Source organism: Melanaphis sacchari, unplaced genomic scaffold (assembly GCF_002803265.2).
Source record: "Melanaphis sacchari strain LSU unplaced genomic scaffold, SCAv2.0 Contig73_pilon_pilon, whole genome shotgun sequence".
Classification (NCBI taxonomy): domain Eukaryota; kingdom Metazoa; phylum Arthropoda; class Insecta; order Hemiptera; family Aphididae; genus Melanaphis; species Melanaphis sacchari.
In genome coordinates, this window is record NW_020271525.1 from 138,040 (window position 1) to 152,677 (window position 14,638).

Consider the following 14,638-nt stretch of genomic DNA (forward strand, 5'->3'; position numbering starts at 1 on the left):
TCACGGCTTTGTCGCCAACACGGCTGGATGGTCCGTGCCGACGAGGCGCACACCGCGAACGGCGAGTCAAGAATCCTCTCGTCCGGCGGGGATGGGTCGGTGGGCCGCGGGGCTGACAGGAGGGCGGCAGTGGTGGCGACGACCGTTTGGTCGTGGCCCGGCGACGAGGTGGTCGCGGGGGTGTGAATTTGTGTGAATGCACCAGCAATACGTAACCGGAACGGCAAAGTACCGATGCAGCACACACTACTCGAAAAACCTACAACGCTGCTGCTGCTGCTGCTCCTGCCGCTGGTGTTGCTGCTGCCGCTGCTGTTGTTGCCGCCGCCGCCGCACACTCGCACTCGCTCACTCACTCACACGCACGCAGTCCGTAACGACCGTCAGACTCTCTCGGTTATTATTTGTTTGGTTTTACGTTTTTAATTCTATTATTTATTATTATTTATATTTAATGTAATTATATAATAATAATAATAATAATAATACCAACAACAACAATAATAATAATATAAATCCGCTCCGTTTTATCGAGTTTTTTTTCTCCGTTTTGGACGTTCTCGTTTCCGCCGCGTTAATCGTGTGTCGTGCTTTGATTGAAATATAATATTTTGATTATATTTTGTATATGAATTATAATAATCGCGTATTACGGTTATAAATAACACGACGTTATTGTACACGCGTTTTTGTTATTTTTACGTAATATAATATTATTATTGTTATTGCGTTCTGTTCGCATAACTAAAACCGTCGCGATTGCGTTATAAATCGCATCATAAAATTATATTTTCTACAATATCGTTTCGTATTGTGTAACATCGCTGTGTTCTCCGACAAGATGGCCCACGGCGCTCCGGATGAACCCGTCGGCAAGGTGGAAGAAAAGCGACCCAAGGCGCCAGTCGGATCCAGGCGCATATTTCCTCCACAGTTCAAGTTACAGGTAATATTATTTTTTCGTTATCACTCGCAACAATTGTATTTTACACGTTCTACAGTTTTGACCCTCACCCTCCCACCACTCTCCGCTCCCATTCGGTCAACCGTCCGTCTGGTCGCCGCCGATTAAGACCGTTCGATTTCACCGGATTTTACGCGCTCGCGTCGTTGTTCGTGTCCCGTGCCAAAACAAATTAAAAATACGACGCTGTGTTCGTCCATCGGTGTTATCGTTATTCCCGCCGCCTGTCAATCAGCCTCGTCAGGGCGATGGCTTCTCAGCCGTGCCGCGTAAAACCTACTTGAACCATTCGTCGAAACCACCACCACTTCTACTGTTAGCACAAAATACACTATGCCAGTATTGATTATTGTGCATAGATTCTCCTCGGTGTGATTTTTAATAACTGTCGTCAAATTGTTTCTTAATTTATTTTATCAATTTTATGTTTACACAGGTGTTGGATTCATATCGACAAGACTCTGATTGCCAAGGAAATCAGCGAGCTACGGCTCGCAAATATGGTATTCATCGCCGTCAGATTCAGAAATGGCTGCAGACTGAAACCAGCTTGCGATTGGCTGTGCAACAAGCTTCAGGCACTCCCAAACCCCAAAAAATTGCTGCTAATGCTGTAACGGCAGTTGCTGTTGCCGCAGCTGCAGCTATTGCAGAGACTACATCTGGTTCAGATAGTGATGTTAATGTAGAAGACTTATCCGACACTGAAGACTCTGCTCTGGACTTGTCCACTACTTGCTTAGATCTGACTAAGCGCAAACGTGAAGAAGAGGAACTCGATCCATGCAAAAGGCGATGTTTGGTTCCAGTCACATCTACTGAGCGACCCTTATATGTCAACCCCATCAGATATCCTTACGTAGATTATCCCCTATTCTACTGTTGGCCACCGTGTTGTTACAGGCCACCGTGCTATGTAGAGCGACCTGTACCCCAAAGACTGACTTGTTCATTGGATTTGAAAGTGTGCGCTTATGAACCAAAAGAACCTTCTCTTTTGGACATATCGTACCCTCAACATTGGAACAAACAGGACTACAGGTTTCCAAGTTCAGTATGAAATACCAATGTGTTCACATGGGTTTCGCTTGTTATTCTTGAACTGTAAGTATCAATAAAGATGAAGAACTTTTCAGATGATCTGTTTGAATTGAAAGAAAAGATATTTGAAGTGTTATTTAATATTAGTACTATTTTATTAAAAGTTTTAGTTTAACATCAATATCTTTAATACCAGCAATGGTATAAAAAATTTAAATTATATAAATTGTTGAAAAAGAAAAAAATGTGTTTATGTTTATATATATTATGAATATGAATCTATTTTTTTTTTATTCTATTTATGACAAATACATATAAAATTGACATTAAGACATTGTACAGAATCACTCTGTATTGTATTACGTTCTTTAAAATGTTAAGGCTATAACATATTATACCATACAAATTAAGAATGTATTGTTTGAAGTTTAAAACACTTGAGATATGTATTTTAACTACTTAAATAGTATAGGATTGGAGCAAAAACTTATTTATTAACCATATTATAAAACTTTGCAATAAACCATTTTCAAAAGACTTGATACTATAAATTATTTTAAATTGTAAAAGATTCATTAATTTAAAATTTAATTTTTTTTTATATATGTTAAAACATAATTATTCTAAAAATGAAATATATATATATATATATAAAAATATAAATATAATAACATGTTAAGATTTATTTGTTAGAGTTCCTATATTAAGGCTAGATGTATCAAATAAAGCTTTTGAATTCATTTGAAATGGCTCAATGGAGCAATTAAAACATGTGCCAAAAAATTAAGTTCAAAAAATTGCTCAAAATTTGTTTGTCTTCCGTAAACTAAATTATTTTATTTTTTTTTTTTTTTGGTGCTGTCAGGTTTTTCTGTATTATGTGCCTTATAATAATTTATCATAATATATTGTCAATAAAAAAAAAATATATAAATATATTCGAAGTCTCCTAAGGACTGACTTCTTGCTCAATTGAATCTTGACTAATATTTATATATTATGAATAAGATTATATACTATATAAATACTATAATTTATTTTGTAAATGTTAAATTGTAGATGTATTTCATTATGTGTATATTTTTATAAAAGGAAAACAATGTTTTGTAAAGTTACATTTATTTTAATGAAATTTAATCATATATACGAATTGTTATTGTTTTAAACGTATTATTGAAATTTCAAAAAAGTTAGGTTATGCTTACTTATTACAAACATATTTTCTGTTTGCATATGTAAAAAAAAATTAAATATTATTTGATATTAAATGTAATTTATATGCTTATTTTGTTATTAAATATTTTATGAAATACCTATATAATTATAAAATAAAAATGATTTAAGCCTTTTTATATTATGATTATATTTTGTTCTTCATTTTTATCCTAATTCCATTTTTTGTTTTAAGTAAGGTCATCTACTCATATATTGAATACTTCTCTTAAATTTAATAATATAATTTTATTTGTATTTAACAAATCTTATTGAAGTATTAAAACATAAGAACAAAATGATTTGGTTAATTAGTTAATCATCGGTTGTGGATATAATATGGTTTAGACCACGGTATCCGATAATTTTTACAAATATATTATGTTCTTACATTTATGGCATGTGGGTGCAATTGCCTCCCTTGTATTATTCAAGACTGTAAAATTACCTTTGTCTTAATCTTGAGATGGCAATAGGAAAATTAATGGTTTTGGTTTATCTACATATAGTGTTTATTAGATTGTGCTACAACTGCTAAGTGTACCTATATTTCATTTAAATGTCTTATTAATGCCATTTTTTTCAAATTACAATCCTATTTCTAAAATATTTAATTTTTGTAACCTTTGGTAGTTAGCGCCATGTATTGCCTTTGAATACCTACTTGTGCAATAAATTATATTAACCTAGCATAACAAGGCTATGTAGATAAAGCACAGAATAGTTCTTTTTATTTAGATAATTAAAATTATGAAAATAGATCCATAACATATTAATGAATGGATACATTGTATACATTATCCATTGACGTATTTAGGGCGAGGGTGTCTATGGATACTTCCACCAGACCCCGTCAGACCCCCTTGTAGGAATCGTTCAAATCTTATTTTTATACATTTTAATATTTATTACTATTACTAATTTTAAGTTTATTATTATACGAGACGTAACGTTATCGACATTTCGTCGTTATCTTAACTACCTACGTCCACGTGCGGTGGCCGGTGAACCTACTTAATATGTTGTCGCAGTTTATTTTACAGTAATAAGTAGATAATATAAATTATGATTTTAATTTTTTGTGTTTTTCCTACACGATGGTATACAAGTAAATGTGAATATATGTTTTTAAAACTAGTTGAATTTTTAGTTGATTAATAATCCATTCAAATAACATCACGATTAAAATCTGTGACTTGTTTTTTCTTTGCACTGAAAAAAACATTTATATAAGGTGCTCTACAAGTGTGGTCACATGTGTTGTATAATATTGTATTGAGTATTAGTTTTTTTATAACTTATTATACCTTATATTTTAATTAACGATAGAATTTGAACATGTATTTCTATTAAAACGAATAAACACGTGCCTGAAACAAAACGGAGTTGATAGTTGATACTAAATCTCGAGTATATTATTTATTAAAAACTGTTTTTTTATATAGCATAGTGCTTACGTTTAATATTTAGTATAAAAATAAAAATAAATTGTCGATCATATTATTTAGTAAAAAATATATCACTGTATGATTTCAATTAATTATTTGACTAATAATTTTGTGAAATGGTCATTGTCTGACGTGGTCTATTTTAATTATCCAAACTGTTCTGAGGCGCATCACTCAAGCTGGATTTGTCAATTATACATTCTATTAATCAAATCATATAACGCGTTTGGAACAATATTGTATACCGGCAGGTTAAATATACACTTTTAAGAAGTTATTTGTTTAAAATCAATTATTTAGAAAATTAAAATTCACAAGTTTCGTCATTACTAGTTGTCACTTGTCAGAGTCAGAGTACATAAACACGACTTAAGTCTATGGATTTAACATTAGTGAAGACAATTCGAGTAGGAACTCATAGACAAAGGTTCATTGTGTTAAATTTTAGTGGGAAGAAGCTAATTTTTTTTTTGTATAAAATGAGTCAATCATAACACCAAAAAATATGACATTTAATTGTAGGGGTTGAGCTTTTTAAACACTTCCCAATAATTACTACATAATATACGAATTTCAAGTGCTAATAACAAGGGGTGGCGGATTCGGTCAATATTTCAGATAGGAAATTTTTTTTTGCCAGGTTCAAAATTTAACCAGGGATAAATAATTTGGTCATAAGTATGTTAAAATTTAAAGTATATTGATAATGACAAAAAAAAACTGTATTTAATTTAGATTTAAATATACATAATACACACAAAATATTTGTAGATGTACACATTTTATATATTATATACTACCTACCTATACAAAAATTAAAACTTTATTTTTTTTTCATAATCTTGCTAGTTTCACCGACTTTACCTAATACCTATAATATTGTAGATTCATTTAATGCAAACGAATTAAATAAAAGACAAAACTAACGCACATAACATCGCTGTTTTTTCTATCTGCGATAAGTGTGAGCTTCAGCGCTCCGTGTGTGGTGATGTTATTAGTTACGAGTATAAAAAAATAATAATTATAGTTTATAAATAAACCCCTATACAGGCTATTCGCCCGTGTATATCTGTATTTATATTTCTTACAGCGTATAAATTGTAAAAAGGATATATAAATTAGCTTATAGAAAATACGCTTGATCACTTCATAATACTATAATATTATCAACTATTATGAATATTATGATAGGTACTTAAAATCATACGAGTAGATAAGCTGTACAGCTGTATAAGTGCTTATTTATGTATTATGTACATCATATTTTTATGCAGTAGTGCAGTACTAAATATTATATTTTTAATTTCTAAAATATTATCAGGTCATTTATTCTATAATTGTAACGTACCACCGGGATTTGTTACTAACATAACTTCCGAAGAGCCAAATAAACCAATCAATACAGTGGCGCATTTAGGTTTTTGTCATGGGGGGGGGATATGACTTTATAAATGAAGATACCAATGAGAATATTGTACAATATATTATAATATTTTAATTATTGCAAATTTAATCAATTATTGATAAAAATAATAATAATAATAATAATTTTTTAAATAATATGATGACTATAATTATAATTTTTATGTGTGTATATAGCCTATGGGGGGATCTATCTCCTTGATCCCCCCCTCATAAATACGCCACTGAATCAATATATATGACATTGGAATTATTGGACTTTAATATTCTATATTAGCTGTTCCGTGTTCATTATAATTTTATAAAACTTGGAAACTTGAAATTGATTTGATAGAAATGATAGAAAAAAAGGGTTGGCTTCATATTTATATTTCTTACAAAATGCTTAACAATTAATCATTATTGTACATATGTAAAAAATAATGTATCTAAAGTTTCAAATTAACTTGTGGAGTTGTAAGAAAAGATAACTTAATTTTGTGATATAATAATTATTTAAAAATTAATTAAATTTTCATCTTCCTTATCAAAGTCATACCACAAAATGGCGTGAATAGGTAAAAATAACCTAAATATATTTAAGTAGTCTATTTTGATTATCAATATTTTTTAATTTTTTTAAAATAAGACGTCAAAACAACTTTTAAGGAACTAAAGGAACTAAATATTTAATACTTAACAATTCTTACAGTGATTTAAATATTTAATTGATATAAATTAAAAAAAAAAAAAACTGTTAAAAAATGAGAAAATTTCAAATGTCTATAGAGACTATGACTAAATCCAGTCTTAAAAAGAACAAAAAAAATTAATTTTTATAATATTTGCAAATTGTTTAATGTTTAGAAACTTATGTCTCAAATATTCACAAAAATTATGTTGATAGTAGTCTCTAGGATTATTCCTAATTGGATTACAATTTGCAACTACATAGGAAATATTGTCAAAAATTACCCTCGATGTCGATGATAAGTTATTAAGATGTTTTACCAAAACACAATGACTGAAAAAAAAAAAACTGACATTCTAAATCCAGTACATGCTGTGATCAACATTAAAAAAAATAAAAATGGCTTATACGAAATTCAATAAAAACGCGTTATGGAATACAATGTTATTAAAAAACAAATGTCAGACTAAAAAATAGTGTGAATGATTCCATACTCCACAATAAAAAAAAAAAAATATAATTTTTTACATAGTAAAAACGAAAAGATAGTAAGCGGCGGCGCGGGCTAGCGGTTAATGAGTGACTTTAGTCCGGCGGTAGATGGCGTTGTAGTTATAGGCCTAAGAATTACTACATAGACCTCAGATTGTATAATACATCATTATACAATAATTATTATTTATTATGATTTATGATCTAAACCCTAAACTCATAAATAAACCTAATATATTTCTAGTAACCGTCAATAGTTGATATGGTTCAAGGTTTATTTGTATTAGGTACTGGTTGGAAAGTTTTTTCAGCAAATGGTAAACGAACATAATAGTACCTATCATAAAATATAAAATGTAACTGTTATATCTGTTAGTTATATTGTTAAATCTATTCCACGATATAACTAACAATATAAAAATATAATGCAAACCATAGGCGTGCACACGGGTTCATGTGCTGCGCCTGCATCTATGAAATTTTGAGGCCGATTGATTAGCCTGTGGGATGTGGTAGTACAAATTTTAGTCGTTTAGTTAAAGCCAGCAGCAGACCGGACGAGTCAATTCATTATTTGATAGAAGTAATCGTAGATGAAATGGATCTGAACCAATTTTTCCATTAAATGTTGATACTTTGAACAATTGTACCAAGTAAAAGTTACGCAATGTAATAACATAACAGAGCTTATACCTGCAGTGAATCGTACAATCAATACATTTGGCTGTTCAAAATGTATTTTGTTTATTAGCAAAAAATGAGCTGCTTTATTGCGTGATTAAAAATTGCGCGCGCCTATACATTAACCAAAATAATAATTTGAAGTGCAAATTTAACAATTATGTAGTTATATAACATTTTTGTTCTATAGATGTGGTTCAAGTTCTAATTAACCTTTTATTTTTTCCAGTTCATCAAAATTTGACGTTCCTAACAAATCGAATCTATTTGCACTGTGCAGTAGCACGTCAGATAGTTTAACCTATCAAAAAACCTGATCAAGATTGATTATTAATTATTTAAGAAAAAAAATTGCAAATAATACAATAAATTCAGGTGATGGGTGAAAATAATGGAGTAATGTTAAGTACTCTAGCTGTGGAAAAGTTTTCTAGTTAACGGTGGTAGAGGAGTAAGAATTGCAAAAAGAGAATATAACCGGATGAATTTAAATTGTATTTTTGATATTTAATATATAATACGGTTCTACTGCTTATACATTTGCCCAATAAAATATTTTTCGGCTGAAATGAGAATCGGCTAAAAGATTTTTGGTCATTTTACGCACTTTTATTTAAAAAATTTTATTATAATGGTTCATGAATATTTTTCAAATATACAGAGTTAAAAATTGATTGAGATATACCTATCAATAGTTCTATAGATTAAATTTTACTGGTATTGCGGTGTAGGCAAAAGTCACCGCTGCTTAATTCGACACCCTCTAAGTTTTAACTTTTAAGGTGATTAAAGATGTCATTGATTAACTAAATAATATTGATTATTGATATTAAGTTGGTAGGTACATACTATAAAACAAAAACAGTACAAAATATTTAAATAATAATTTAGGTATTCATATACATTTATAGTATTAATGTATTACGTACCTAGTAATGTTTATATTTGTTAAAAAATAATAATTAGACAATTATTTTAAGTTTGTTATACATTGATATTTTAATTTATATAGGCTTATAGCTTATGTTTGTGTAGCAAATCGGTTTAGTATTAAATAATTTTTACGTATACCTATCATACATTTATTCTTTAGTGTTAATATTTTATATTATTAGAACGATAACAGTGAAATTCGTTCTAAATACATTATCATGACGTGATTATATTTTATTCATATATGTAGAGAAACATAACTTTTCGGTTTGTTGGCTACATACATGTTATGCGCGTGGATACGATTGGATGGTACGCCCTTGGCTTAGAACAACCATTTCAGCGATCTGTAAAAAAAATAATTGATTCAATGTGAAGTTAATAAATAATTAATAACAAGACGTTGTTTAAATGGTGAAATGTCAAATTCTACGATTAAAAATTTTAAATTGTAGTTACTAATATATTTGGTCCGGTTGATAAGACAAAACAGATCATATCGGCCATTTCTTCTGCGCTCAAGATTTCAGACCCCTTCATTTTATTGTGTGACATATTGGCTGCATCGAAAATTTCTGTATCGACAAAACCGGGACTGATGCTCTGCGGAAAATTACATATAAAATACTATTAATATAATAATTGTTTTCAAAAAACATTGTAAACATTGTCGGAAAATTCACGATGTTTCACATGCAGTATTAACATAATTGAAGCACAACAATATAAGCATACCTAAATTATTGCAACAATATATAGGAGTGTTATTAAAGTTCATGTTTAGAAACTAGATCTGCCGAATTTCGATATTGGTTAATTACCGCATTACCGATAGAAAAACCAATAAATGCTAGGTAATTCGTTTATCAAACAACACTCAATATTTAAAAATTTATAAAAATTTTTGAAAACATTTTATTTTACTTAGTTTTTGATTGTAAATAAAACAACATTTAAAAAAAATATATATATATATTTTCAATATTTTCATTGTTTTAATTTTTTAGTTTTTTGAACAACAACGTACATTTTTAATTTTATATTCTGAAGCAGAATATTTTTTGGAGTATTTGATACACAAAAGTAAAAATTCAAATAAATAGTTAATGAGTTATAGTAAGTAATAACTTATTTAAATTTTAGTTGAGCGGAGTGAAGAGGTATATATATATCCCTCAAAATGTTGGTCTACTACTCTGTTTACATAAATTTTAAATGAAATTAATTTATTATTCGTCAGAATTTTGATTTTTATGGATCGAAATACTCTAGAAAATATTCTGCTTCAGAATATGATGAAATAAAAAATATATATTGTCATTCAAAAAAGTAAAAAATATACATATTTTTGAATGTTCTTTTATTTTAAAAGGAAATTATATTTATATATATAAAAAATAAATAAAAGATTTTGAAATAAAGAGTGTTATTTGATAAAAGGATCGCTTTCTATACATCAAAATTTTAAATATTACCAACTGTCCTATAATGATAACCAAGCATTTTTTTTTTTTGGATTTCGATCAATTGCCATTTTTTTTGTCTAATCTATTATAAAAATTATAGTACAGGTATGAAATGAGGAATGGGGAGGTGTTCACGGATACATTTGATTATTCTCATCATCCTAATGAATGAATTGTCTGAACTACCGTATAATAACATAATTATTAGAAAAATTTTATAGATTAACCATATTACATTGCATATAAATTTACATAAACAAAACAAGTTCAATATACCTAGTAGTACATAATACACGACATTATGTTAAAACCGTCAAAAGGATGAACCCATCTTGTCAATATTTAATATTGGTAATTTTTTCTGAAATGTTTTTTGTTGGTTAGTTTAAGAGTGGACTACTGGATTTTAAAGGGCCGGGATGGTTAATCAACTATATTAGAACCAAGAATTATCAATTCAACATTTTTTTGACACTTACGCATATATAAATGAGCAGTCTATTTATTTCATAATACAAATTTAATTTAAATATCAAATAAAAAAATTAATAATCTACTTAGCTTCATAGAATATTTATGAATACGTAATGCAGTGGCCAGTGAGCTATTAGTTATTATTACACTTAAATTTGTATTTGAATATACGATAGAGTAATTTTTTTTTTCATATTTAATTTTTTTTACAAATTAAATCATGAATATAAGAATAAATTATTAATAAAAGTAAATAATTAATTAATTATTATCATATTATGTAGGTACTGTTTATAATATCTAGGACTGAAGTATTATGTTGAACGCGTTTCATGAAAATATATTAAATTGTATAACGAGCATTGCAAGTGCATCACTTATCTATATAATACTCTGTCCATAATATTCAATTTATAGAATTTTTCGAATTTATAAATCCATGGTAACATTATTGCATAATACTTATATTCTCGATTACATATTATTCTTATTATCTTAAAAGTAAATTAATGATGTTTTATAATGTTATATATTTATAATTTTTATTAGTATAATATGATCAAGGGCCCGAGAGGCGGATTGCCCTTTCGCTCTCTGGCTTGCCCAAATATATATACATATAATTATACCACTGCACGCGGGTAAACAAACTTACGGAAGCTTTGATGTGGCCATCACCGGCCGCAGCCAATTCGTGACGGAGACCTTCGGTCAGTACTCTAAGAGCCTGTTTAGACGCATTGTAAATCTTGTTACCCGGATTAATTGAATATGAATGGCCCGTAATGCTGAAACCGTTTGAAATATACAATTAATATTATATATAAAAACGAAAAAACGAAAAAACTTAGACTAAAGTTATCTACAATCAATAAGTGTCAATAGTTGGAAATTAATTTGGGTTCCTTAAAAACTCGTAAACTGTCTATAATGCTGCAATTACATATTTTATACTCTAATAATGTACAATACAGAACTGAACAGAACTGAAAGAAATTAATCACACAATGCACAATGTATTATAAATATACTATAGATAGTGTAGGTCCTTGGAATTTGGGACGTCTGATGTGTATTGATTTTTTTTAATATTACTTAAAACTTTTGGAAAAATATGCTACCTATGTATAATTTAGCTTACATAATACATATAATGTAAGTAAAAATAATATGTGAATATGTGATGAAAAAAAATTCTTATGAACAAATATGTTTCCATTATAATGGTGTATTCGTATTATAAGTGAAATAAGAATAAGAATAATAGTAAAATAGTATAATTTTATAGATGATTCAAATTTGTTAACATTTGTTCATAATATTTGTATTAGGTACAATTAGTATAGGTAGGCACAATCAATCACGTGAACAATTATCAAGAAGTTAAATAAATTGTTTTCCTTTTGCAGTCCACACGTCAAATTATATCGATGCACATTATTCAGTATAAAAAAACAATACTTATTTAAAACTATTGCGTAGAGAGCATATAAGTATAAAATGTTCAAAATACGCATGTTTTATGTTATCCACCTGTTGATTTGTATAATGTGTCCATGACTAATGTTATGCTTCTTCATCAATTTATAAGCTTCCCTCGAACAGATTGCAGGTGCTAATACATTACAGTCGATTAATTCATGCCAATGTTCAGTCGAACCGTCTATAAAATATAGTTTTGCATAGACAATTTATTAAAAAAATTATAATTCAGAATTATATAGACAAATACCTTGTAATATATTTTATCATGATATAATTGAAACATAGAAACATTACTTAACAAAGGTTAAATTGTGATAATTTTGGCGGTGTTTCATTAAATGTAAGAGATAGTAAATGAGATATTTTTTTTAAGACAAACTCGTGAAACGTTTAGAAACAGATAGGTATTTTAATTTGAAATAGGTATAAAAAATAAATAATTTTTTCTCTCCTCAATTCGTAATGATTATCTTACCTATAATTTTAGATATCCTTAGTATTCCGGCGTTGTTGACCATAAAATGTATACCACCAATATTTTCGTCAATCCATTTAAAAGCATTCAATATGTCTGTTTCGTTCGTCAAATCACACGTCACTACAAAAAACTGACCACTGAAATTTTTTTCTTCCATCATTTTTTTTAAAGCCTAATAATTTTAAAACATAATTATTATTATCCATTATGCACATAAGCAAAAATTAAACAGTGTATGTAATAAAATGCATTTCATTAAAGGGATGCTAAAATATTTGGTTTATGATATGTTTACTATTTATTATATAAAAAGGTGAAAAGTTAGTATACCTAACCGCTCTGTTTTGCAGGTGTCTAATGTACCTCGTCAATGAGTAAATCACTGTGATAAATAAGTTAAATTTGAATGCAATGATAAATCATTGCATATGAAAAACAATTCCGAATAAATACGGTCAGTTAGCCTATACTAAATATATTAATGATATAATATTCATACTGCTATTAGAGAAATTTATTTTTATATTAATAACTAATAGGTTGATTTATTTTTGACAAAAATATAATATTTAAAAATGCCATTGTGTGAAAACAAATATAATAATTATACGTCAACAGTTTTAAGTTTTCATGAATAATAATTTTTAATTACAACAAAATAACTAAAATCATTAGTCTTCTTAAAATTTTTATAATTTTGTCAAAATCTGAATTTTAAATGTCTATAAAAAAAAAAAAAAAAATGATAGCCTAGATTTATTTGATTTTTGAATTTCAATATGAATTATTCATATGATTGTAAATATTTTTTATCAAACATACAATTTTTGATAGAAATTTATGAAAGAAAATCTAAAAAAAAAAATAGAAAATTTTAAATCACTTTAAATAGTTCATAAAGTTTTGAAATATTTTGAAATGTATGCCATGTACAGAAAATACTAATAAAAACATTAAGCGAAAATTTCAAGTGTCACAGTTATTCATTTTTGAATTAAGCCAAAAAACGAAATCGATGTTTTCAAATACTAGTTTTTCATAAAAATTCAAATTTTTCCTTATTATTTAAGGTTTACTAAGAAAAATATTGGGAACTTTTTATTTTTGACTTCCTGAAATATCAACTAGAATACATTCTATACAAAAATTATCTTCAAAGTTGAAAATTTGAGAATTTTTCTATTTACACATAATATAATAAATATACGCTATAGATATCACAAAAAAAAAAATAACAATAATAATATATTTTAACGTAAGAAAAAATCAAAGAGATCTAAGGACACACATTTGATAATTGATAAATATCATATTTATTAATTATTTGAGCAATATGTTACAGAGACATATTTTAAGTAACCATTTAAGGATTTTACTATGAGGTCGTTAATGAAGGAATTATATTAAAATTTAGGTACCTGAAGTCTATGCAGCCTCCTAGCTATTCCCACAACCGTGAGGCCGGCTTCAACTAATTTAATAGCTGTTGCCGCCCCGATACCGGCGCTAGCTCCTGTGATCACGGCAACACGTCCTTTTAAGTGATCCATTTTACACAGTATGATGTGACAACTTTCTTGTGTTTATTCTACACTTCAAATTATGTCTATGCCATATTATTATAGTTAGATCGTGTTTAAAAGTAATCTTCATTCTTATTACGTAATATATAGTAGAAAAAAAAATCGTAGTACATATTTTTATCTCGTTAGATGTCAATACGTAACAAAATGAGTTGATAAATAGATTTTTATTTATTGAACACTTATTAATTTTTTTTAAATGTTTATTATATATATCTATTTGACTATGGTACAATAACTATTGGTTGAGGTATACAATATCAAACATGGGGACAGATTTATTTTT

The 14,638-nt window shown here is 28.2% G+C and overlaps 2 protein-coding genes across 2 annotated transcripts; one reads left to right on the top strand and one right to left on the bottom strand.

Moving 5' to 3' along the window:
• The first annotated feature begins 250 nt into the window (after positions 1-250).
• LOC112600925 lies at positions 251-2,248 on the top strand. Its single transcript, XM_025348278.1, has 2 exons — positions 251-946; positions 1,401-2,248. The coding sequence occupies exons 1-2, from the start codon at positions 842-844 to the stop codon at positions 2,022-2,024; spliced, it is 729 nt and encodes a 242-aa protein (XP_025204063.1). The 5' UTR covers positions 251-841; the 3' UTR covers positions 2,025-2,248.
• A 6,645-nt stretch (positions 2,249-8,893) lies between these two features.
• LOC112600946 (farnesol dehydrogenase-like) lies at positions 8,894-14,343 on the bottom strand. Its single transcript, XM_025348306.1, has 6 exons — positions 14,188-14,343; positions 12,767-12,941; positions 12,340-12,469; positions 11,462-11,594; positions 9,326-9,469; positions 8,894-9,213 (listed from the first exon to the last, which is right to left on the bottom strand). Exons 1-6 carry the CDS (start codon positions 14,317-14,319, stop codon positions 9,154-9,156), a joined length of 774 nt encoding a protein of 257 aa, XP_025204091.1. The 5' UTR covers positions 14,320-14,343; the 3' UTR covers positions 8,894-9,153.
• Positions 14,344-14,638: the final 295 nt, after the last annotated feature.